At 45.7% G+C, this 25127-nt stretch overlaps 10 protein-coding genes across 10 annotated transcripts; 5 read left to right on the top strand and 5 right to left on the bottom strand.

Moving 5' to 3' along the window:
• Positions 1-6974: 6974 nt before the first annotated feature.
• J4E92_002297 (uncharacterized protein) lies at positions 6975-7497 on the bottom strand (the record flags this gene model as incomplete). The annotated part of the gene is made up of 2 exons (XM_051493702.1): positions 6975-7310; positions 7375-7497. The coding sequence occupies 2 exons, from the start codon at positions 7495-7497 to the stop codon at positions 6975-6977; spliced, it is 459 nt and encodes a 152-aa protein (XP_051355381.1).
• Positions 7498-8287: 790 nt separating this feature from the next.
• J4E92_002298 (uncharacterized protein) lies at positions 8288-9238 on the top strand (the record flags this gene model as incomplete). Its single annotated transcript, XM_051493703.1, has 2 exons — positions 8288-8293; positions 8345-9238. 2 exons carry the CDS (start codon positions 8288-8290, stop codon positions 9236-9238), a joined length of 900 nt encoding a protein of 299 aa, XP_051355382.1.
• A 419-nt stretch (positions 9239-9657) lies between these two features.
• Positions 9658-10025, bottom strand: J4E92_002299 (uncharacterized protein; the record flags this gene model as incomplete). Its single annotated transcript, XM_051493704.1, has 2 exons — positions 9658-9768; positions 9822-10025. The coding sequence occupies 2 exons, from the start codon at positions 10023-10025 to the stop codon at positions 9658-9660; spliced, it is 315 nt and encodes a 104-aa protein (XP_051355383.1).
• A 931-nt stretch (positions 10026-10956) lies between these two features.
• Positions 10957-11682, top strand: J4E92_002300 (uncharacterized protein; the record flags this gene model as incomplete). The annotated part of the gene is made up of 1 exon (XM_051493705.1): positions 10957-11682. The coding sequence occupies one exon, from the start codon at positions 10957-10959 to the stop codon at positions 11680-11682; it is 726 nt and encodes a 241-aa protein (XP_051355384.1).
• A 202-nt stretch (positions 11683-11884) lies between these two features.
• Positions 11885-13276, bottom strand: J4E92_002301 (uncharacterized protein; the record flags this gene model as incomplete). The annotated part of the gene is made up of 1 exon (XM_051493706.1): positions 11885-13276. The coding sequence occupies one exon, from the start codon at positions 13274-13276 to the stop codon at positions 11885-11887; it is 1392 nt and encodes a 463-aa protein (XP_051355385.1).
• A 154-nt stretch (positions 13277-13430) lies between these two features.
• J4E92_002302 (uncharacterized protein) lies at positions 13431-13833 on the top strand (the record flags this gene model as incomplete). The annotated part of the gene is made up of 2 exons (XM_051493707.1): positions 13431-13444; positions 13503-13833. 2 exons carry the CDS (start codon positions 13431-13433, stop codon positions 13831-13833), a joined length of 345 nt encoding a protein of 114 aa, XP_051355386.1.
• Positions 13834-13965: 132 nt separating this feature from the next.
• Positions 13966-16162, bottom strand: J4E92_002303 (uncharacterized protein; the record flags this gene model as incomplete). The annotated part of the gene is made up of 2 exons (XM_051493708.1): positions 13966-15688; positions 15744-16162. 2 exons carry the CDS (start codon positions 16160-16162, stop codon positions 13966-13968), a joined length of 2142 nt encoding a protein of 713 aa, XP_051355387.1.
• A 724-nt stretch (positions 16163-16886) lies between these two features.
• Positions 16887-19139, top strand: J4E92_002304 (uncharacterized protein; the record flags this gene model as incomplete). Its single annotated transcript, XM_051493709.1, has 2 exons — positions 16887-17759; positions 17811-19139. The coding sequence occupies 2 exons, from the start codon at positions 16887-16889 to the stop codon at positions 19137-19139; spliced, it is 2202 nt and encodes a 733-aa protein (XP_051355388.1).
• Positions 19140-19744: 605 nt separating this feature from the next.
• Positions 19745-20818, bottom strand: J4E92_002305 (uncharacterized protein; the record flags this gene model as incomplete). Its single annotated transcript, XM_051493710.1, has 1 exon — positions 19745-20818. One exon carries the CDS (start codon positions 20816-20818, stop codon positions 19745-19747), a length of 1074 nt encoding a protein of 357 aa, XP_051355389.1.
• A 1292-nt stretch (positions 20819-22110) lies between these two features.
• Positions 22111-22912, top strand: J4E92_002306 (uncharacterized protein; the record flags this gene model as incomplete). Its single annotated transcript, XM_051493711.1, has 2 exons — positions 22111-22409; positions 22471-22912. 2 exons carry the CDS (start codon positions 22111-22113, stop codon positions 22910-22912), a joined length of 741 nt encoding a protein of 246 aa, XP_051355390.1.
• Between the last annotated feature and the right edge of the window lie 2215 nt (positions 22913-25127).

Below are 25127 nucleotides of genomic sequence, written 5' to 3' on the forward strand. Positions count from 1 at the left end.
TCTCTTAGGCCTAGAGAGAATAGCTTATAGTTTATATAGATATATATATATCTATATAGTTTCTTATATAAAAAAGTGTACCTCTAAGGTATTTTTTACTATTTTAACTCTAGAACGTAAAATATAAGCTAAATAGTATTTCTATACTTTATAAAAGATAGCGTTTTAATTAAAGCTATATTCTAGAAGACTTAAGATAGTAAAGTAGAAATACTAAGATATTAATAGTTAACTATAGCGCTACTTAATAATTAGGTATAGTATATATTAATAGTATAGAGTTTAGGTAGTAGACGTAAAAGTAGCCTTTACTTTATATATATATAGGCCTCTTTAGAAGCTTTTATACTAAAATCTTATTACTACTAGTATAATTAAGCTTCTAATTACTAATATCTTTAAGTAGAAAGATTTAGTCTAGAGGTATATTAAGACTAAAAGGCTTAGGCTTATTAGAGAATTTCTAGTAAAAAAGTTTAGTATTATAGTAACTAAGATAGTTACTAGCTATATACTAAAAGACTTTAGAGAAATTAGTCTACTTAATTAAATAAGCCTACTCTTTTTAAATTTTATTTACTTCTAGTAAAGCTATATTTTTAAATAAATTAATAAGCTACTTTTTATAATACTTACTAGCGCTATTTACTACTTCTACACTAACTAGTTAAGTATAAGCTTAATTAGAAAGAGTATTAGTAGCTAATAGATATAGTAGTTAGAAATAGAAAACTAGAAATATACTATTATAAAGTATTTTATTAAACAGCTTTAATTTATATATATATCTCTTATAGATAATATAGATAACTATATAGAGACTAGTCTATTAATATATAAGTTTCTTAGAATACTAGCTAGTTTACTAGTTAGTTATACTTATATAAACTTTATTATTTATAAAGTATAGTAAAACTATATAGTAAGTAGAATTACCTTAAGTACTTTATTTTTACTATAAGTATAAAAGTTATTCTTTTAAATAGACTACTAAGTTACTATAGTAGTTTATTATTTTCCTAGTTTATAATTATTATTTCTAAATAGATAAAGAAAGATTAGCTTTAATATCTTTAACTAGATAGATACTACTATAGAAGTAGTAGCCTAAGTTTATAAAAAATAAAGGTATACTAATACTTAAATTAACTATATTATTTACTTAAAACTTAGTAATATATAGCTAGGTAGTTTAGTTATCTTATATATAGTTAATATATTACTAGAGATAAGTTTTAAGAAACTAATTAGCGCGCTTAGTTTATCTATCTATTTTAGAGTAGTAAGTAGTAAATAGAATATATTTAATTCTTAATCTTTAGTAGATATATCTCTAAAATAGAGCTATAAAGTTAGTATTATAATTAGATATAATAGTAAAAAATAGCTTATAATTTTAAAATATATTTATAAAGTAGTATAAAGTTTAATAAGTAGTTTTTCTATAAGTAGAGTAGAAGAGCTTATATTTAGTTAAGTAATTAATAATAACTAAAATATTTTAATACTCTTTACTATTAAAGTAGAATAGAAGTAGATTTTAAATAAAACTAATAGTTAGATCTAACTATTAAGTTTAGAGAATAGAAAGTAGTTATACGTAGCTATATTTTCTATTCTATAGACTTTTTATATATTTATAAGTAGTATAAGTATTATAATACTATATAATAGACTAGCGTATTCTAAACTAGTAGTAGAAATTATATATTAAATAAAGTATAAACTAGAGACTTTTATAACTAGTAATTTTATAATTATAGTATAGGTTAGAAATCTACCTCTAAAGTCTAGCGTCTCTAGTAATATAAAGCCTAGTTATATTAATAAAAATTTAATAACTAGGTCTAGTACTAACTAAGGTAAACTTAGTTATACTAAAATAGTAGCTATTTTTATAGAACTATTTAGATAGCTTAGTTTTATATTTATTAATAGCTATAAAAGCTTATTAGACTAAAGAGTTATTCTTATAAGTAGTATCTAAAAAATCTTTAGTAAAGTTAAAGTTATCTTTATAAGTAAAAAAGTTAGAATTATAAGTATTTTTAGATAGTAGAGTATCTAAGTTATTATTAAAAATAGTGTTTTTATTTATAAAAGCTATATAAAGAATATACTACTATTCTAGATTTAAAAAGAAATTAAATTACGTAGTAGAAGCTAGTGTATAAAAAGTAGTAGTAATTACTAGCTATATATCTACTAAAAGTATCTTTAGCTCTAAGATAATAGAAGTAATAGTATAGTGTAAATCTTTAGAGTCTATAGATATATTTTAGAGCTAGTAACTAAGTATATTAGCTTTAATATTCTTAATTCTAGACGTATAAGTTATCTTAAAGTTAAACTAGAATAAAAATAAAAACTAGTAGACTTAATATTAGGTAAGCGTTTTAGTAGTTATAAAGATTTCTAAGTTTTTATAGTTAGTTACTACTATAATAAAGTAGCTAGAATCTATAAGTTTAGGCTTCTATTTTTTAAATACCTAGATAATTTCTATAAGCTTAAAATTATAAATATTATAGTTATATTCTATAGATAAGTACTTCTTAGAGAAAAAAGCTATAAGTTATAAAATACTCTAGCTATTAAGTTACTTTATAACTCTACTAGTAGTCTATATAGATATATTAGTAGTAATATAAATAGACTTAGAGAGGTTTAAATATTAAAGTACTAGTTTTTTATAAAGAATAGCTTTTAGTGTATTAAAAGCTTTCTAGCACTTAGAGATCTATACTAGTAGATTATAAATAGTATAACCTTTACTACTAAGGTTTTTAATATCTAGTATAACTTTAGTCTTAATTAACTTAGTAAGTAGAAGAGTAATAGAGAAATAGCGCTTAATAAACTATTAGTAAAAGCTTATATATTAAAGTTAGAAAGTAGTTATAATTATATTATCTTAGATATATAATTACTTAGCTCTTAGATATATAGCTAGAGATTTTATTCTAACTTTCTTTAGTAGTATAATAATTATAATATACTTAAATATCTCTAATTATTAATTATCTCTAGCTCTAATATATTAGTAATAAAGTTATTACTAGTAGATCTATAAACTAACTCTACACTTACCTATATAACTTTTTAGCTTATACTATAACTAAGAATAACTAGAAATATTATAATATATAGTAATAGCTAATAGAACTTACTATATTAATTCTTTATTAACTATAACTATAACACTATCTTTATCTACTAAGTATCTAATAACTATAATATAGTAACTATTCTATAGTTATACTTTTACTAGCTTTAGTAGAACTCTAATTCTACTACTATCTATATAATAATATCTACTTACTAAAAGATAATCTATAAATACTTTATTTTTATTATTTTATTTCTTATTACTTTTTTTAAAAATCTTTGCTAAGACGTACTACTATAAGTAAATTTAACTCTATATTATATAGCTAAGGTATAGCTCTAACTCTATTTTAATTATATATATAGTAAAGTATATATAAATAGTATCTATACTTAGTAGAAAGTACTTAATTATTAATATATTAATAAAGTTTTCTAGAACTTTAGTAATATATAAAGCTTTAGCTACTAAGTACTTTATAATATCTAGATTTAAGTTATAAAAAAAGCGCTATATTTTATTAATAAGATTATTAAAGGTAAAGTTCTAGTAAAAAATAATAGTAGAATCTACTTATATTATATACTTTTATAAAAAACTTATAAAATAATAACTATTAATAGCTTTAGTAAGTACTATATTATTAGTAAAGTAGTTTTTAATAGTATATATTATAGTAGAATATTAATATAAAGTAGAGTAATAAAACGTAGTCTAGTAACTCTATATAGTAATCTTAATATAGGTATATTTTCTAAATACCTTATACTTACTATAATATAGTAGTAGAAATAGTATATATAATAGTAGTAGTTATAAAAATAATAAAGAAAGTTATAAAATTTACTATAATACTATCTTTTATAATTATCTTAAGAGAATCTAGAGAAATAAGTAGTAATAGTAATATAATTTAAAGAAAAGTAATTAAATAATAATAAAGTAACTTAGTAGAGCTTTAGTAAGTAAAGTAATATAACTAGTAAGAGATTAGTTTTATACTTATAATTATCTAGAAAACTTATAAACTATTTAAAGTACTAGTATAGTGTTTAGTATTAGATTTAAGCTATATTAATATATCTTTAGATTTCTAAGAGTAATTTATAAAATAGAAGAAGTATACTTTTACTAAGATTTTAGAATATATATTCTAATTATAAACTTTAAAATATATTACTCTATTAGTTATAAGCTAATAAGTATATATAATTATATTATAATTTTCTTAGAAATTAGTATTAAAATTCTTTTATAAAGTAGTTTAGTATTAAAATAGCTTTATAGCTAATTTAAATTTAAAAGCTTTAACTACTTTAAAAGTAGTAGTACTAAAACTCTAAGCTTTAGCTTATCTATTTCTAAAGTACTAAAACCTTTAGTTATATATTCTTTAGTGTACTAGTAATAAACTTTAATTTTTTAAAACTAGTTTATAGGCTATAAAATTATTAGTTTACTAATAAATTATAATTATATATATATAGTAAGTAATATTACTAGCTATTAGAGATATACTCTCTAATAAAAAAAGTTAATATAATACTTACGTTAGGTTACTATTATAGCTAGAAGCTAAGCCTTAGTAAGAAATATTAAAACTTTAGATAGAAGTAATATATATACGCGCGCGTAGTGTAATACTTTAGATAGAAGTAAATATTACGCGTATAGTATAAGATATAATATAATTACTTATATATATAAGCGTATCTAAGTATAAGTAAAAACTATAGCTAATAGAAGCTCTATAAGAGATAGATAGCGTAGACCTCTAGAGCCTATATAAGCCTTATACCTTAAGAAGATTTAAAATACTACTTTCTAGCGTAGCTAGAAAGTAGAGTAATTTTATCTATAAATACTTCTAGCTATATTATTAATCTTTTTATATAAGCTATAGTACACTTTCTATACTAATATATAGTCTATATATACTCTATACTTTTTAGTAAAGTATCTTTACGCTCTAATAAGTATAATCTCTTTCTAATCTTCTAAGAGTATTTTATTACTACTAGAAACTTTTTAAAGAATACTACTTATATAGTAAATATAAAAACTATAGATATATAAAAAAAGATAAAGATACTACTTTTCTAAGTAGTTTATTAAGAGGTTATAATTTTAAAGCTTTTAATATTACTATTATAAGTTATTAGATATCTTATCTTTAGTATATAAGTAGTTAGAATTTATATATAGTTAAGTGTTATATAGATAAGAGTACTTAAGACTATCTAGAATATTAAATCTATAGTAGTATATAAATATAGCTTTACTTACTATAGTAAAAGAGCTAAGTTAGTGTATATTCTATATAAACTTAAAAGCTATAGACGTACCTAGGTATAAATATGTTATATAGTATTCTTATACTATAAAAATATACTAAATTTAAAGTTAGAGATAGCTATTCTCTATCTAGATTCTCTTTTACTAGATCTAGTATCTTTTAGTATTTAGAATAATTTTCTTTCTATTAATAAAGTATTTCTCTAACTCTTAGGTAGTAAAGTCTTATATAAAAAGAATACTATACTTCTTACTAGTAGAATATTTCTTATACTAAACTCTATCTCTTAGAACGCTACTCTTAGTGTTATTTATAACTTCTTTTAGATATAATACTTTCTAGTTAGATATTTACTCTAATAACGCTACGTGTAGAATAGAAGTAATTCTAGTAGCTACTAGCGTATAAGATTATAGCTATTACGCTTATATTAGTAATAGATAAGTAGGCTCTAAAGCTTCTCTCTCTAGTAGCTAGCTTTCTAGCTAGCGCTATATAAACTCTACACTCTTTATAATATCTATAATAGTAGTATTAATAGTAGTAGTAAAGAAGAAGTAGTATTATTAATTAGCTATATAATATTAGAAGCGTAAGTTACTATATAGATCTAAAGGTAAGTAAGAGGTTCTAAGCGTAATGCGCTGTCTTAAGTATAGTACTAGGCTATATTAGGTACCTATATCTTAGCTAAACAAAATATTAAAGCTACTTAAATTAGCTTAGCTATTATATATAGATCTATAGAGTAGTTAGTTACTATTTAATAAAATAGTTAAGAATATATATATAATATATTTAAGCTAAAGATAGTTTGCAAACACTATAAATTTTCTAGATAGGTAGTAAAACATTATATATGCGCAAAGTAAGGCTAGAATATATAGAGTTTAATAGAGTCTTTATAACGTAATTACTTTGTAAACTTACTTTATATAGTAGAATAGCTTCTTGTAGATAACTATAGTGTACCTACTAGTCTATCTTAAGAATTAAAGTGCTTTAGCGCTAGTAAGAGCTTTAGAATAGCGCTATCTTTAATAGAAGAGTTTACGCTCTTAGCGTAATAAGAAAGTATTAGTTAGTAGAAGTCTCTAATAAGCGTAAGATTATACTGCACATTAACTTAGAAGCTTATTTCCGCTTAATGCATTAATTTCTACTTACAAACCTTTTCTATACACCTAAGTAGCTAAGCTAATCTGTGTTAATAGTAAGTATGCGTTCTAGTCGCAACATATAACAAGTAGAGTAACTTACACTAGGTTCTATCTATAAATTAAATTTCTCGTCTCGTCTAAGTTGCCCTTAGTCTTCGCGACACTCTCTTGCAGATTATTAGGAAGGAGCGAGACTAGGTTATACATGTCACCGCCGCGCATGCTGTATGCTATAGCGTGTGCGTCAGGGCCCGCCTAGGACCAATATGCGGGTCATCGCACCATTTTTCTCCGCCTCGATCCGCTGGCCTGATCAAGTTGAAGCACGATGCGATATGCCAGATCTCCTGTAGGTGGTTAGGGATTCGTTCCGTCCTGGAAGAGTGACTATAAGATCGGCGCCCTAGCTCTAGCCCTCCGAGGTTGTCACGCGCGCCCTATCGCCGGTGAACGAGCCCGGATTTATAGTCGTTACTTTTGCGTTCAGTACTACGATCACGCCCAGTTCTTGCGCTCGCTTGACCATGGCCTGCTGCAGATCTACGCGATGGCAGTCGGAGAATGGCGCTTCGTACTTGCGGCGGATGTTCGCATCGAACTCTGCCTCGTGCGCAAGTATCTTACCGCGATAGTTGTGGACAGTCAGTGCGATGGGCTCGCAGACACGATCGCGGATAGTGTCGTAAACAGACCAGTTCAGAAGGAGACGTGTAGCATTAGGTGTAAGTTGAAGGCCTGCGCCTATCTGGAATGCTGGTTAGTATAGACACCGATTGCAACCATCTGGTGTCGTAGACGTGAGCACATACTTCAGCCAGCTCCCTTGCGCCCTCCAATACCGTCACCGAGTGTCCTGACAAGGCACATTGTATCGCTGCGGCGAGTCCAGAGAGCCCAGCGCCCACGACTAAGATGTCGAGCTTGTGTGGCATAGCTGGCGTTGGTTCAAGTCGTGGCGGAAAAGGCAAGACAAAAGTCAAGCTGCGAAGACGAGTCGACCCAGCGGAACTGACGTGTGCAGGCGCGTCGTCGCCGTACTCGACTAACGTTCTATCGGACACGCATCTATCGCCGGCCGCAGCGCGTTTCGATGCGTGCAGGATAATGTCTCTTCCGGAGTGGTGTGGGGGATGCGGGGTTGCTTTAAGCCACCCTTGCAGTGCTTGCAGCACCCGGGCGTGCGCGCAGGTCGGCAACGCTTGGCGTGGGATAACAATGGTGGCAGCACACAGAACAACGGAGCATAATCCCAGGTGGCACGTCGAAAGATTGATGCTTTGTCGCTTTGGAGGTGTCGGTATCATTTGCGATGGGCCATTCGAAAAGCATGCCAACTAGCCTGTATCGCAGCACCTCCCCAATGCGAGATTGGTATTGTACGGCAGCTTGCTCGACCGTCGTCATGACGCTAATACTGCAACGATCACGGCCAGACGCTCGCTTGTACATCCCGTGGCATTCAAAGATTCCCGTTGCTCGATAGCTACGGAGATGCGCCGCGCCTCACGTCATGGGGTGGGGTAATGGAAAGACGTTCCGCCCTACCGTTGTTCAAGATATATTCCACGTCACTACGCGTCTGCAACAACATTCCACGCTGTTCGAACAAATACCATTCAACAACCATGGTCTCTCTCGACAAGCCAATCGTGCTCCATTACGAAGGCTCCATCTTCTCGCACCGGGTATTATGGTATCTATGGCTTCGCGGTATACCCTATGATGAATGTGTACATCATTTCCGTCTCTTTCAGTTGCGTCAGCTAAGAAGTCATCTAGATCCAGCCGGCATTCATGCCGCGTGAAGACCTTGAACTGCTGGGCGTCGGCTACAGAAAGATACCCGTCGTGATCATCGGAAAGGACATATACTGCGATTCTCGATTCATCATCTCCAAGCTAGAGTCTCTGTACCCCAACAGCGCTCTCTCACCTTCCACGCCAATGGATGTTGGTATCAGAAAGCTCTTCGAAAACTGGACAATCGACGGCGGCATCTTCGCCAACGCCGTGAGGATGATACCATACTGGCAGGAGACAAGCTTCCTATCGAATGAAGCCTTTGTAGATGATCGTCAGAAGCTCATGGGAAGGCGCTTCACCGCCGATGATATGGAGATGGGGCGGCCCGATGGCACGCAGCATTTGCAGCTCGCTTTTGACATGTTGGAGTCTACTTTCCTTGCCGATGGCAGGGCGTGGATTTTGAACACACAAGAACCCTCGCTAGCAGATATTGATTGTGTGTGGCCATTCAAGTGGTTGATGTCGGAGCCCACTATGAAGGACAGTCTTCCCGCGCGTTACTTCAACGCTGAGACGTATCCGAGAGTATTTTCGTGGGTAGAGAGATTTGTGGCACAACTGGAAAAGAAAAGGAAGAGAATGCCAATGCTCAAAACGCTGGATGGAAATACTATGGCACAACGAACTCTTGGCACTTCTACCTCACCAGAAAACGTTACATTCATCGATGACAATTCACATAAGCTCAAACACGGCGACGAGGTCGAGATATTTCCTTCCGATTACGGACATATGGGAAAGACTGTTGGGAATCTCGTTGGTCTTACAATTGACGAGGTCACTATCTGTAACAGCAAAAGCATCCGTGTACATTTTCCGCGCTGGAACTTCAGTGTCGTCAAAATCGCGTCTAAGTCCATGATCTAGACAACTGATAGATCCGATTTCCGTTCATCTTTCTCGCTACGGTTAGTGAATTTAGTGAGCTCGTTCCAAGGCAATAGTTGCTGTCTCATCGCTTTTCATCACCGAAGCGTTTTCCTATCGGTCACTGTAGCTGCTGTAACATTGCGTTATAGAACACCAGCGGACTAGATGTTTAGCAATTCGCACTTTAGTTTGTAGTCATTGCAGGTAAGCTGGGACATTTGAAACATAACGCTACGATGGAGATGAGCATATGAGCCCATGCAAAATGGTACGTCCGTGTCATAAGCCTTTTGTTATCGAATTAAATTAATCGTGGTTGGTAAAACTTTGCAGGACGGTATACATCGACCTCTGACGCAACACGACGACAGCAAAGTCACTGCTGTTCACGAAAGCTATTCTTCCTTGTCCGCAGCTTATGAGGCTAATGAATTGCCAGCGCCATTCTCCTTGCAGTAATAGTTCAACTCATCACCACCGATGTGATTCCCTAGCGATTGACAAAGGTTGAGCTTGCCGACTTCGGTCTGCACAATGTTAGCATGCGAAGGGTTCATGGAGGGATTCTTGTATGTCTCACCATCTTGCAATCGGCACATGTATCCCATTGCTGGTCGCCAGTGTTGCGATTCAGATATGCGTCGCATGCCTTTGTTGTTGCGTCGGCGTTGTACACGTATTGTCCGCCGACTTCATCGACACAAAGACCTTCCCTGTGGAGGTCGGCGTTGACGAAGGAGCCCACGAGGATGGGAAGTGCGGAGAGGACGACTGAGAAATGCATGACGGCTTCAGGTTTCGAAATAGCTCAGACAGAGCGAAGGTAACGACAGAATTGACTGTAAAAGCCAGGTGCACCAAAGGATTAAAGAGCGGAAGTTGGGTACTGCTCAGAACCGGATGTGGAAACAAGATAAATAAGTAAGAACTGATGATAGAACGGATCCTCGTTCATGCTTTCATGGCCATCACTACAATTGTCCTTTGTCCATTCTCGGCGCAATTGTGGCGAGCGCGCCCCTTCTTCCAAGGTTTTGAAACGTGGTTGAGCCACCGCGGTATCGAGGGACCGCACAGCAATGCCCCAATCCCACATTCCCTCGGCAGGTGAACCGAGTGCACTATTAGAGCGGTGTCCTATTAGAAGTCGGGAATTCTATGCCTTGTATTATTAAGGGTAGATGCCGAGAACCCGGAAAGGGTTTGCACTTCATGCGCTTCGGCCCGAAAGAACGATGCGGGCGTGCTTTTGTTACAGTGATACTCGAGGAGCCACTCGACTCATGTTGCGCCTAGCGAGACCCACTCAGAATAAGTAATCCTACGGCGAGCCTTTGGGTAGGTATGGAAGAACTATTCGTACTTCGAGACAGCAAATCACCGGACAACCATGAAACCAATCAGCCGCGCACCTGAACACGTTACCTAGGTTCGTATACTCCACCACTATTGATCCTTCATAAATCCCTGCCAAGAAATGTATTGACGTACCTGTTTACCAAGATAGCTGGAATGTCAAAATTGCGTCTCAGAACCCATGTTACGATCAGTCATACAGCCGACGCTGCCAATGCGGTGCTAACTTGCTCGCATTTCTTGACGATAAGTAGAGCACGCCTCCCTGATCATGAATTCTTCTCACCACCTTACCTGCCCTGTCACTCTTTTCGTAAAGTTCTACACATTCGTTTCACCTCATATATGTACTCGCTATAATGCACTCCACTTCCTTCATCACCCTCATTTTTGGCGCCGCTCTCGTCGCGGCTGCTCCCGCACCCGTCAAAATCGGATCGGATGACGTTATCCTCCACGGCAAAGGCCACTTCACCGTTATGAAACGATCTGCCTTTGAAGAGCTGGAAGCTGCACGCAAGGCCAGTGCTGTACCTCCGAAGCCTGCCTACCTTGCTGAGATTCACTTCTCCGGCAACGAGACCAAAACACCAGACAAGCAGCACTTGAAACGCGACACCAGCATTATCATTCCGAACCCCAACTCTCGTTTCTTGGGCTGGGATGTTCAAATGAGCCAAGTCACCAAGGGCGCACCGACTACTATCTCCGTCGCCTCGGGTTTCTCCATTAGTAACAGCATTTCGGTTGGGGCGAGCAGCACTTTGACACTAGTCAAGGACTTCCTCCAAGTCTCCATGTCAATCGACTACAGCCAGACGTGGCAAACGACTCAGACGCAAACCTTCACCGCCGAGGTCCCCAAGGACAAGTATGGCGCTTTTGTCAGTAACCCTTGGACCAACCGTGCGAGTGGAAGTGTCTGGACGGGTACCATCGGTGGTTATGGAGAGCTATCCGACTACCAGGCTGACTCGTTCGAGTCAAAGCAGTTTGACAATATGGAATGGGTTGATGGTGTTATCAGTCTTTGTACAGGCGACGAGTTTCCTCTCAAGAGATGCTTGGGCGAGGGTACACTATGAGGCTGGACAGCACATACTGACTTGACTGCGTGTCGGAATCGAGGATGCATGGAGGATCAAGACGGCTTCATAGATCCAGTACAGCTAATAATGTTCAAGTGCTGTTTTGTAGAGGAGAGCGTTTGTTGTGAGACCCATCGAGCATGAGGCAATCGCATGTCAAACACCCAGCACTAGGCCGAGAGCCTGGTTGATCATGCCTCTATACCTGCATCGTTCTGTCCATCCAAGGCTTCAGCGCCGCAAGGCCGATGACAACAGCCTCCTCTGTTCTAATTGTCCTGCTGCCCTGTCCCGGAACCAAATTAACCCAAGCATCAAAAAGCTCGCTAGCCATCGATTTGCCCAATCCTCTTGCCGCGAGAACCGGGTCGTTGGCAATAGCCGGTTCTATGCCGGCCTGGCCTCCGAACACAATAAGGAGGTGTTTAAAGGGTTTGTGAGCTTTGGCTTTGGCTGCAAACGTAGCAGACTCATTGCTAGTGTCAGTAAATAGTGAATAGACGGACTGGCCGCGTTCCGATGTTCCTATAGACATGTCATAGCCATCTGGGTATTCGCAATCGGAGAAGACGGCGCTGAGTGATGGAGCGCGTCGGACCGTGTAACCCCAGTAGTAGCCGCCTTCCTCACGTGGAAGACTGGCCGCGCATGCCGTAGCATTTAGTAGATTACATTCCTGCTGAGATAGGTGGGGCCAGTTGGGAGGTGCATCGGCGTTGGTGAAGCGAACGGTTGTGCGCATGCCTTGCTCAGGAGGGGCTTCTTTGGGGACAGGGACGCGGATGGGATGCGGCAGACCGCATTTGACGTATGCATACTCTGAGTCATGAGACAGAGATGTCCCTGAGCTGTTGTTCTTGGGTATCAATGATGCGGGCAAATGGGCTGGGCCGACAAAGACACCCTCGCGGTACCGACACCACTCGTGGCTTCGAAGATGGTGCGGCATATCCATACTTGGGAGATTACCAACCCATTTGAGATTCTGATGTTCCTTGAAGATGCTCAATCGGGGATCCTCGGCGTCGTATCGTAGATGAGGTGGGCATTCGGCATAAGACAATAAATGGCAAAGGAACTGGTCTGGGCTCTGCCATGCCTCATCGTGCTCCAGGATAGAGTCGAGGACTTGTTGCTTGGACCGTCCTCTGCGGATGTATTTTGGATCAACGACTCTGGGATCGACATTGGTCGGATCTTCATCGAATACGACGATTTCATCGACACAGTAGATGGCGGCTGCGCGTGCGATTCGTCCGACTTGGATAGTCTTGTGATCGGGCTTCTTGGCATTGAGAGTCCAGCTTCCGGGCAAAGCGATGGTGACGGTCCAGTCGCGACCTTTGGTTGGTGCGAAAAGAGCGGTAGGTTTAGAAGTATCAACGTCGTCTATTTGTTGCTCTTGGGTGTCGCGTTTGCGTTTCTTGGCAGGACTGACGTTGTCATGTGGAGGCTGATGCACGGCCATGGTCAGTCTTGGACTTGAGCTGGAGCCCTTCGAAGTCACGATGTCGTGGACAAAGATGGCGCAACGTGCTCTCGGGTAGCGGGTGCGGTCGCGGGAAAATGTGAATCGGTCGGTAGGTAGCATGTTGCTACTTGAAGGTCGCAACTTTTCGGCCTGTCTTGGCGCGCCCACCCCTGTCGCACCGCGGGCTTGCGGCCTGCGGCTTGCGGCACTCGGCGGCGCAACTGAACTTCCATATCTCTTTCCCACCATGACAGTGGTACAAGCGCCTCACAATATGGACGCGCACAGGTATGCCTAGCCACCGCCCCCTTCCTTGCTCGCACACAAAACTGACAACCCCGTCCAGGCCCACGGCGTCGCCTGCGACGCCCACCGGCACGCTCTTGGCCTTCCTCGCCCTCTACCTCACTACGCTCTTCTCCCTCGATACGTGGGCCGCCGCACGAGGCTCCCCCTACCGCGCACCAGGCATCGACAACTCGACGCATCGCCCTCCCGTCACGGCACCGGCACGAGGCAGCTACCAGGGCGGCATGCATGGTCGCGGTCGTGCTGGACCCGGGCCTGGTAGTCAAGCGCGGGGCCGTGGACACGCCGGGAGCGTCGCGCAGACGGGCGACTCGAGACCGCCGATTCAGATGGGTGGCACAGCTGGGTGCGGCGCTTGTTTGACCTAGGGCAGGCGACGCGAGGCGGTGGGCACAGCACTTGCATGGCTGACGATGAGTGGCGGCCTAGTCTTGAGCCTATCTTGACATCTTCATTGCTCCCTTTCGCACCAAGCGACTCGGTGATGCTACCGAAACTAACTACGCTCCCCTCCGCACATTCGTACTCATCAACGTGATCTTTTTGCCCTTCTTCTTCTTTCCGCCGGCCGGCTTCTTCGCGCCTTCCTCGCCTCCTTCTAAAGACATGGCTTGCGCTCGGGCAAGCATGTCCTCCTCGGCAAGCAAATCCTTCTCCCAGCCCTGCAGCCACCCATCATCGCCGTCATGATGATCCTGGGGCCCAAACACTGGAGACGTGCCTGCCACTATCGCCGTACCCCATACGGTCCGTGGCGCTGACGGGCTTGACGAAGGAGAAGCCAACGGAGCGAAGCCATCGCCACGCCGCCGTGGCCAGGGTGGCGACGTCGAAGAGTTGTCTCCATCCATGACGGGCTGCGCGTCCGGCATGCTGCCTGATGCTAGAGGCTGGAAATCGTCGGCGGAGAATCTCTCCGTCATGCTTGGACGTCTTCTGCGCGCAGATGCAAACTCGGCGTACTCGGCCTTTTCCGCGCGCTGTCGTGCCTTCTCCTCTTTACTCTCCTTCTCAACATGCCTCTTTCGCCTTTTCTCAATATCGGGTCGGAAGCGTTCCAGCACTTCTGGGGCGACTGTATCGGTCCAATCACATTCAAGGAAACCAACTTCACAGCCGTATGGTAGATGCGCCAGGTATTTTGTGCGCTTGCGCAATTCGTCATCGACTACGTGTCCCGTAGATACGTGCTCGACACGGGGAAGGATCGTTGAGGGGAACGAGGCGAAATTTCCGAAAGCCGCTTTCAAAATGCGGATATCTAACGGAGATAAGTAGTAATGCAATAGTGCTTGGTAGAAGAAATATTCGGCGGGCGTCTGGTGGTGCTCGTGGTGCTGTCGATTGCGAAGCTCTGCAAGCGTCAGAGACATGCCGTGGCTTGCTGCTGAAGAGTGCGAAGAGACAGACATGGCCCTGTCCTTGCCATAAGCGGTCCCGACCTGGGAATGGTCCTGTACAGTGTTCATGTCTGGCGCCGTCGTCTCGTTGAATACCATGGGCGCTCTCTTCATCTTGGGTTCCGCGGGCTTGCAGGCCTCGTCTGGGGGGTTTCCGATTCCTCTAAGCTTCTCCTTGGCCTCTCGGATATTCCGTACCGCCTTGTTGGTCCATTCCATGCTGTCTTCGGCAAACATGACTTCATCCTCTTTGCCTTGGTGCTCCAGCTTCACAATCTCTTGATCATGTTGGTCCAGCATGTAGTCCTCACCGCCGCGCATTATGCGGGCATAGTCGGTCACCTCGGCGGCATGATACCAGGGGATATCTTCGTCTTTGGTCATAGCGTAGGCGCCATCGCGGGGCATAGCCAAGGTGCTTCCCGCGGATCTGACAGCCAAGCGGAGAACTACATCGCCTCCCTCGCGGGGAGGCTCGCCCTCCTGGCCTGTGTACCAGCGCACTGGCCTCGTTTCAGAGGCGTATATGGTGTCGAAGCACAGCGGGCATTTGCTCGAACGCGCCCGTTTGTCTCGGGGCTTGGCGTCGTCTTCGGAATGCATGTAGCGGATGAGACATGGGAGACAGAAGATGTGGCCACACCTCGCCATCCTGGGGGCTAGGGGTGTGCCAAGGCAGATGGGACACGAGGCGTCTTGTGAAAGCTCGGAAGCCAGGATCTGCAGGACGTTGTTCCAGTCGAGGTGGACATCGGCATCGACACTCTGGGCGCGGTAGTCGGCGCGGGGGTCTACGATGAAGCGGTAGTTGGCGTGCACGTATCTGCATGGTGTTAGCGGAATGGTCGACACGGTGCTGCTCCGGCTGGGACTCTCACCTTGCCTTGTCTACGGCGTGGTAGCCCGAGCCAAGGCCCCACGTCGGGTTGCGCCGATAGCTCCTTGCGTGGCCATGGGCGGCATGGTTGGTTGGGCGGGGCGGCAAGCTGAAGTTCATGAGGTGGGTAATGGACGTCTGGCCCTTGCGGTTCTGGAAGGGACGCATGGCGAGAGACTCGGCAATGGCATCCTCGTCCGTCTGCCTGAAGCGCTTCGACGCCTTGTGCTGTTTCTTCTGCTGCTGCGAGTTGCGGGGAGTCGGCAATGACCGCGCGGGCGCGCCACTACCCCGCGGCTGCGTGGAGAAGCTGCTGGTGCTGGCGGAGGGCGTCTGCGTCTGCGTCTGGGCGGGTGAAGCGGGCCCCGAGGGAGCGGAGGCCTTGGACGAGGCGGCGGCGGTGGGCGGATTGCTGGACATGACGCCCAGCTAAGGGTTCACGAGCAGGACAAGGGCGAGTAATGCGAGTGCGGTGATATGTAGCTGCGAGGGTTGGCGTCCCCAAGAGGTGGCTTGGAGACGACGAGCGTCGCAAGGCCGAGTGGCGATGGTGCTCTGACGACAGCGTCTCCGCACAGACGGCTGCGATTGCCCTTTCGGATCACGTTGGCGCGGCTTCTTCTACAACCTCACCGATTCCGACCCCAACAGCAATCCGCCCCGACCTCTACCTCTACACTGCACCCCACGTGTCTCCGTCGCGGGCAGCCCGTGCTGCGCTCATGTCGTCCTGATACCATGACCCCGCAGTCCCACTAGACACTCCCCTCGACTGGTCGAGGCAACACGGCCTCCAGCGCCCACGATGCCCGGCCCGTACCTGCCTGGCAGCAGAAGGCACGAGCCGCAGTACTACCACCACGCGATGCCGCCCCAGACACACTCGCCCGTCCACCACAATCCCTATGCCGCGCCCTACCACCACCAGCAACACCACCACCAGCAACATCACCACCAGCACCACCAGCACCACCACCAGGCACCGCACCATGGCCCGCTCCACGCCTATGCCCAGCAGCCGCCGCCGTGGTACCCTTACCAGCAGCCGCCGCTCCAGTACGCCATGCCTCCGCGCCCGTTCCAGCCGCAACCCCATGCCTCGCCCGTCGTCGTCTCTTCGCAGCTGCACACGCTTCCCCCGCGCATGCCCACGCCGGCGCCGCACTCGCCCGCTGCCACGACTGTCGACGCCCCGCCGCCCTCGCCCCAGTCCGTCACATTCAGGCCTTTCTACCCGCCTCTGCCCTGGCTGTCCGCCCCCGACTCCGTCTTCCCGCCACGCGCGACACCCCGCCGGCGAAGGCGCAGGGCTCCCGTTCACATCGAGGACCAGGCTCTGGCCCTACCCTCGCGTGACGCCACGTACCTCGACCAAGGCACCCACGGCCAGCTGACCCCGTCCGAGGAGCCCGACGACTCGCAGGCTTCTACCATACCGGCACCCTCTGACGCTGATGTCGATACTCCGTCCACCTCACACCCGCCTTCGGAAGTCGATCTGGCGCAATCTGCCCCGCCGTCTGCTGCAACACCATTGCCCGTACAATCGCCAGCCCAGCCTTCAGCCACTGTCAAGCAACACGCCCGCAACCCCACGATCCCAGCCGTGCCCCGCGTTCCTGTCAAACCAATACAGGCTCCCAGTGCACCTTCGATGACGCAACAGTCGGTTAAATCGCCCGCCGGCACTCATCAGGAACACACCCAGAATGGAGACACTACAGCAACAACACCCCACACAGGCCCAAACTCCGAAGAGACTCCAAAGGCATCTCCGCCTCGGCCGGCAGCACCAAAATCCTGGGCAGAGCTGTTGAGGGCAAAGAACACTCCCGCCGTCGCGCAGCCAGCTCCCTCTCCCAACAATACCTTGGCTGTTTCCAACGGCCCTGTAGTACCTAGCAACACCACGCTTGCACACGTTCTGGCGTCTTTCTCAGTTGACGCCGAGACAAAGGCTTCCTTTATCGAGCCTCGAGGGCTTGTAAACACGGGCAACTTGTGCTACATGAACTCGGTGCGACCTAACCCGCTACTCTACTCTGTGCCACGCTGACTTGTCTTGCAGATTCTCCAAGTACTACTGTTCTGCGTTCCCTTTTACGACTTCCTTGATCAGGTGGCAAAGCGCGCTGCGCACAGCTTCAAGTCCGAAACTCCTCTCGTGGATGCCATGATCATGTTCCTGCGCGACTTCCGACTCATCGACTCTGCCGACACCGTCGACCAACTCCGTCTTCGGCTAAAAGGCAACGAGCTCGAGCAGTACGGCGACCCGCTCACACCCGAGTACGTATACGACGTCATAAAGCGTCTGCCTCGATTCGACAATATGAAGAGGGGTCAGCAAGAAGACGCCGAGGAGTTTCTGGGCTTCTTGCTTGCTGGACTGCACGACGAGTGCGTCCACATCATCAAGAGTGGCAAGCAGAGCCAGTCCGCAGACGCCGTCGCATCCCCCGGGACCGCACGATCAGGCTACATTGATGGTGGATGGGAAGAGGTTGGGCACAAGCAAAAAACTTCTATTACACAAAATTCTGGGGCGATTGATGTTGAAAGTCCCATCACCAAGATCTTCGGTGGCAAGTTGCGGTCGGAATACAAGAGGCCAGGCGAGAAGGCCTCGGTCACACTTGAGCCGTACCAACCCCTCCAGCTCGATATCGGTGAGCCCAACACTAACAACATCTCTGATGCTCTCAAGAATCTTACGCGTCTCGAGACGTTGGACGGTGCGGCTCGGGGTTCCAAAGCTTCCACCAAACAAGTACATATTGAGACCCTCCCACCAGTCCTCATTCTTCACCTGAAGCGTTTTCACTACGACGAAAAGGGACCACAAAAGATTTGGAAGAAGATTGGGTACCCCTTGGAGTTGGAGCTGCCGAAAGAGGTTTTTCCCCCGCATAAACGAAGCAGCTACCACATCCAAGGATGCTTCCCGCGTTATCGCCTCATTGGGGTCGTGTACCACCACGGTAAGAACGCAAGTGGTGGCCACTACACCGTCGACCTGCGGCGCCAGGAGGGCAAGGAATGGATCCGAATGGACGATACCATCATCCGCCGCATCCGCGCCGAGGATGTCGCTGAAGGCGGCGCTGAAGAGGATCCCAAGGTCCTCGCGGCCGGACTCGAGCAACACCAGAGCGATATGGGGATGAGCAAGAACTACTTTGCCCGGATTGACCTGGATGAGCAAGGGACGGACAAAGGAGGCTGGAACCAAGTCAGTGGAGCCGAGAAGCAAAAGGATAGCATCAAGAAATGGACTGGTGCTGTCAATGGCACGACAACCCCCATCTCACCGGGCAAGAGGACGCCACTGCCCAGCGAGAATGTGCGCGACAACAAGGTGGCCTACATCCTGTTCTATCAGCGCATGGAGAATTGAAGAAGTATGAAGTAAATGGGCCAGGCCGAAAGTGACGAACCGGCCTCTATCCTAGCCGCTTTATGCACGTCACCTCAGAGCTCTACTGCAGCATGTACGACTGAGTAAAAATGTCACGACATGCATACCAATGAAGCGTGCAACAGATCTGCCGGGTCTGCATGGTTTACCGAGCAGCAGCGTGGTAGCGCCTTCAGGTTAATGTGATAGCCTGTGGCAGTTGTTGAGCACGCGACAAATAATAAAACGATCCAATGTTCACTCCTGCCCCATTCGTACATGCTCTGCTAACAACCACGGTACCTAGGTGCTGATGTAACCCATTAGGTTAGCTGCTTAGCCCACCACCCAAGGCTCACGGTCGTGACGTGCGGGGAAGAACGCACACATGATAAGAGACAGTGCAAAGCTTCAATGTAACGCACAGCAATGTTCGATTCCAACAACCAAAGTACACTCCAATTTTCTTGATTCTACGTGAACTAAGGCTACCTGTCTGATTGCGTCTGCATCAATCGATGCAGTTCGATATTGTATCAAGGTGCGCTCGTCATTCTCTCAAATTCCATCACACACCGGCGCTCATGTGTTACCACTTATCGTGTCTACCTGTTCTTCACGGCTACCTTGTCCGCCCCCTTCTTCGCCACCTTGGTTCGCTTGTTCGTCTTTTGTTGCGCATTCCTGGCTGGCTTGTCCTTCTGTTTTTGAGCATCCCTGGCTGCAAACAGTGCCGCCTTCGCTGCCGCCTTGACTCGGTCGTCCTCCTCTTTGCGCTCGGCTTTGAGTTGCTCTTCTGCCTCCTCAGCGATACGCTTCTCTGCTCTCTTCCTCGCCGTCTTCGCTCTTTCCGTCGCCAGGCGGCGCTGTTCGTCGTCGAAAACCTTGTACAATTTCTGCTGTATATTCCGGCCGACTTCGCAGGTACTTGGGCAGTTCAAATGCCCGAAGCATTGGAAGCCTTCTGGGCCATGATCGCAAATGTAATCGCCAGCGTCTGATTGGCAGCTACCCGGACACAATATCCGTTGCATGTTGAAGCAACGCAACTCGCACACGATGTGCAAGGGATTGTCGCACGAACTGTGCCCACACAAGTGGGACCCCTGCACATCCTTGTTCCACATCAGATGCTCACATCCAATGACCTTCAAGACGAGGCGATTGGATTGGAACCTCTCGGTCATACCACCTGCTGTGATGCTGATCTGCTCAGATATGTGTCGCCCCCCGAATGGGTCTGTGGGCGTTGAAGCCTCCGTTGGTATCCAACAGCCGTGGTGACCAACGGCAATTCGGCCGGCAGAGAGGTGGTTCAGGAGCGTCTCGACGTTTGACTGGCGCATGACAGACTCTCGGTCGGGGTCCACTTCCTCTTTGACTCCGGAGGATGTGGCGGCAAGGTCGCGATAGATCGGTTCGTTGTCTTTGCGGAGCTTGTCGAGTCGGGTTCTGATGTCAGGGATTGGACCTCTACATACATCAGGCGTAGGAGGCATCGAGGAACGGATGGACTTCAGAACCTTGGCGAGATAGCGTTTTAGCGATGGCTTTGTCTTGTCGCCGAATTTACGTTGGACACGTATAAGAGGGGGAGCTGTCGGGGAACGCGTTGAGGCAACAGTCCGACGGGGTTGCTTCGCGCGTGGCTTCCTGCTCGTTTTACGACTTGGAGCCATGGTTGGTTTCTGGGAAGAACGATACAATAATAATGTAGAGAAGGCTCAGGTGCAGAATAATAAAGATAAAGGTTAATTGTTATTGCTTGCACAGCTACGCTACGCTACTTAAGTAGTAATATTTGCTGCCTTAAATGCTAGACGCTTTAACTTCTGCAAGCCTTAGACCGCTAAACACCTAGAGCCTACCTATAACGCGGACAATCTCGCTGCAGACAAGGTAATAAAACTAGACCCTACTGTCTACATGCAGGGGGTTCTAAAAAAGGGCTAGCAATAACTAGGCAACTAACCTAATTGTTATACACTAGCATCCTCTAACTACCAGGTTATTTTTAGCCTAATATATATTGTATCCGCAATATTAGTCCTCCTGCAATAACAATCTCTATGCTATTAAATTAGCAACAACTTTTAGTAGCAAACCTAGGCACTAGATATAAATTCCCGAGACCGAGCGCACGAAGAATCGGGCTCGTGCTTCACCATGGGCACCGGATGTCCGTGTCTGACGGAGAACCGGTATCGAGCGCACAATGAATCCATCTTGGATGAAGGCATGAGGGCATAGTAGAAAAGGGTGACGGATTTGTCGTTCCCTCACGGGCCTACCACTGTACGGAGCTTCTTTCTCAGTTGGTAGCTCTTACGCCCTGGCCGCCTACGAAGTACAACGGTCCCGGAACTCCATGTTGCCGAGCCTAGGCCACTTCTCCAACGTCTAGAGACACCGCGACATGGCCCCAGAGTAGAGGCTTTCTCGTTCAAGCCATTGTTCGGCCTTGCACAGGCCAATCGTCGCGCGTGCTTACGTGTGGATGCTGACAGCGTCTTGAAAACGACCCTGCCGCTGGCGAAAGAGGAGATGGTAGAAGAGGTATCAATCGCAATGTGATTTGAAGCTGTTGGCACAATTGTCGAGGCACTGAACCGAGCGACATGGGCACACTGGTGACAGACGAGCCAAACATTACCGAATTAGCGTCGTGCGGGGAAGACACCTCGGCTCCAGCACTCGCAGGCTTATCCATCTTCGTTCTATCGGCAATTAGGTAGCTTCTCTCAGAAACTTGGGCTGTCTATACCTTTGAATACTTCTAGCGAAAGCAGTCGCAAATGTGGCCTCACACAAACGGTTCATACCTAGATAGTGACCGTCTCGTCCGTCCTGCCCGGCCCTGCCCAACATGACATCCGTCAACTGCCAAACAACGCCACCTCCCACCTCCCACGTCGTCCTCTCTTATCCAGCCGACTATGTCCTCCTCGTTACAATCAACCGCGAAAGACAAATGAACTCCATACCGTTCGAAGGACACCTTGAAATGGGCCAAGTATTCGATTGGTTCGACCACGAGCCCAACCTCCGCGTTGCCATTGTCACAGGAGCAGGCAAGAAGAGCTTTTGCGCCGGGCAAGATCTCATTCAACTCGGAAAGATAAGGAGCGGGGAGCTGAAAGCAAGTCCTGGTATGATGCGACACCCTGTGAGTGGGTTTGGGGGGCTGAGCAGAAGGATGGGAAAGAAGCCGGTTATCGCTGCTGTCAATGGGTTTGCGCTGGGTGGAGGGTTCGAGATTGTTCTGGGCTGGTACGTCGCGCTTCGTTACGAATTTGAGAGTGAGACAGGCTGCTGATCAGCGGCTTCACAGCGACATGGTGGTGGCGGCACCTCACGCGACCTTTGGGCTCCCAGAAGCTCTCCGTGGCATCTTCGCCGGCGCAGGAGGTCCACCACGTCTAGTCCGCAACGTAGGCTTTCCCATCGCATCCGAGATGGCATTGACAGGCCGATCCATCACCGCACAACGAGCCAAAGAGCTCAACCTCGTCAATCGCATATCGTCATCCCTAGACACAGTAGTGGAAGAGGCGTTGAAACTGGCAAATGAAATCGCGGCCATCTCACCCGATTCGGCAATCGTCACACGAGCGGCGCTGAAGGAAGCTTGGGAAACCGGGAGCGTGGAGCGGGCTACTCAACTAACGATTGAGCAGTATAACCATGGCTTGAACGCGGGGGATAATGCGCTAGAGGGGCTCAAGGCTTTTGCAGAGAAGCGGAGACCGAATTGGCGACCTTCCAAGCTGTAGACGTGACTGCAGTACCTAGGTATGGAGCTTGCTATCTTGAATAGGCAACTCCCGTGCACTGTTCTGGTATAATTAGTTTTTCTTACCTATCTGTTCGTTCTGGTAATTGAACAAGTCTTCATTCTACGTGGGTGAATGTTACCCATCGTGCATATGTTGGCAAGCTTCGGTGATGCTTTTCCTAGCACACGGTGTGCTCGGCCAATAGCTTCGCACCAAATTTTACGAGGCTGCTGAACCAAGCCAGGTAGAGTTAGCACAGTACCTAGGTATGTGGGAAGAGGTAGTCATCGCATGCATCCTACATGCGCCCCATAACCCCACCTCTCCCCGCATGACAGCGCTCGGGTAGCGCTAGCTCGACATGATGTCAAAGGAAACTCCCGAGGCAGGCGCTACTAAAGCGGTTTATAATGGAGTATCTAGTCCGGAAAGATTGTTGACTCAAAGACATTGACATTCTACTAACTTGAACTGCACGATTCAATAGAGAACTGAATACCCTGCTTTGACATCATACCCGATATCTTGCCATGGTGAACCGACGAGCTAGCGATGCAGCGGCTCCCCTAACTCAACCACCCGTTGCAACCGTCGCCAAGCGAAAACGACGTGCTTCCTGCCTAGGAGAACAAGAGCGTCGCGAACGGAAAAGAGCTATTGACCGTGAAGCTCAACGCTCACTGCGAGAAAAGACCAAAACGCACATCGCGGAATTGGAACGAACAATCCAGATACTTCGCGATCAAGATCGTAACGGGGCTACGTCGAGTCTGCTCTCCGAGATTGATAATCTACGAGCGGAAAATGAGCAGTTGAGGGATGTCATCGATAGCGTCAAGAGTGTGGTGGGGCTGGACCTTGGGGTGTCGAGCAAGACCGCTGCGGCGATCGTACCACCATACCTCGCTGATGATGGTGACGATGAGGACACTCCTCTCGCTGCGACGAGTGCCGGTACGCATAAATCTCTAGCACTGACCCTTGACTCACTTTTGATGCTAGGGCAGCAATCGCCTAAGCCAAGCATTGTCTCGTCTAGCAGTGTGACGAGACCACCTGCATCTCTGCCGGCGCCCATCGACCAGCCCACCACCCATAGTTCTTCTGAAACAATGCGCTCGCTCGATCTTGATGGTATGACAGTAATGCCAGATCTATTTCCGCCGCCTGTGGGGTCGAATCAACCACTTAGCTTGGAGCCCGTTCTCCCGCCTGTACACAAGAGCTCAGCAGAAGAAAAGGGAGGAGGCCAGCACTGGGCCCATGCATCAGCTACAGCAACATGGGCGCCCATGATGGAAGAAGTATGTTAATCATCGTCTTCTTTCCCTGGCTGACTCAGAACTACCTACAGATTTTCGGCCCAAACTGGCGTTGTCCCTCTCCAACAATCCTCCACATTGGCAACCCAGACAACCCCACCCCCCTAGCCTCATCCTCCATTTGCCCTATTTGGAAAAAGAGCAACGAACTCTTTGGCAAAGTCTTTACCTACAATCGTCGTTACTCAGGCAATTCTGACAAGTATTCATCTTCGTGCCACAATCTAGTGCCGGTCGATATCGCAGAAGCAGGACTTCTATACGCTGGCATAAAGCAGGGTTGGAACAGCTTAGCCTCGTTGGAATGGAAGAAAAGTCCAGCGCTTACTATTCTGAAACAGGTCGACGAGTTGCTGTTTGTTCATTTACCCAATGTAGAGAGGCTGGCTGTGGCGTATAAGAGCTTCAAACTGCTCAAGGTACGTCGACGCCAGCTCACCATGCATGAAGCATGCAAATCAGGAAGCTAACCTGCGTACGGTAGTATTATCTGAACGCAAGAAAAGAAGAATTAGACAGAGTACCCGACTGGCTCCGTCCAAGGTAACCTTCTCACCTAGCTACCCACCCGCATGCATTCCCTTATGCCACGCGAGCCGAGTTCACTCCTTCGTCTGTCCGTCCGTCCGTCTGACACTACGATCAGTTTCTCACAGTCATCCACGGCCCACCCCATCGCCCTTGACTTCTTCGCCTGGCCCACCCTCCGCTCCCGCCTCTTGAATAACCATGCCACGATCTTCCAAAACACCGATCTCTCATGCTGTTACTCGCGCTATCTGCGCTTCGACTGGCCTTTTCCCATTGAAGACGCTTTCTTCCTCGATGATAGCAGTGGAAACCACTACCCCAGTCCTCTGTTTGAGCGATACCACGGGGATCTGAAGTAT

Source organism: Alternaria infectoria, assembly GCF_024043175.1.
Source record: "Alternaria infectoria strain BMP 0036 chromosome Unknown scaffold_3, whole genome shotgun sequence".
Lineage (NCBI taxonomy): Eukaryota > Fungi > Ascomycota > Dothideomycetes > Pleosporales > Pleosporaceae > Alternaria > Alternaria infectoria.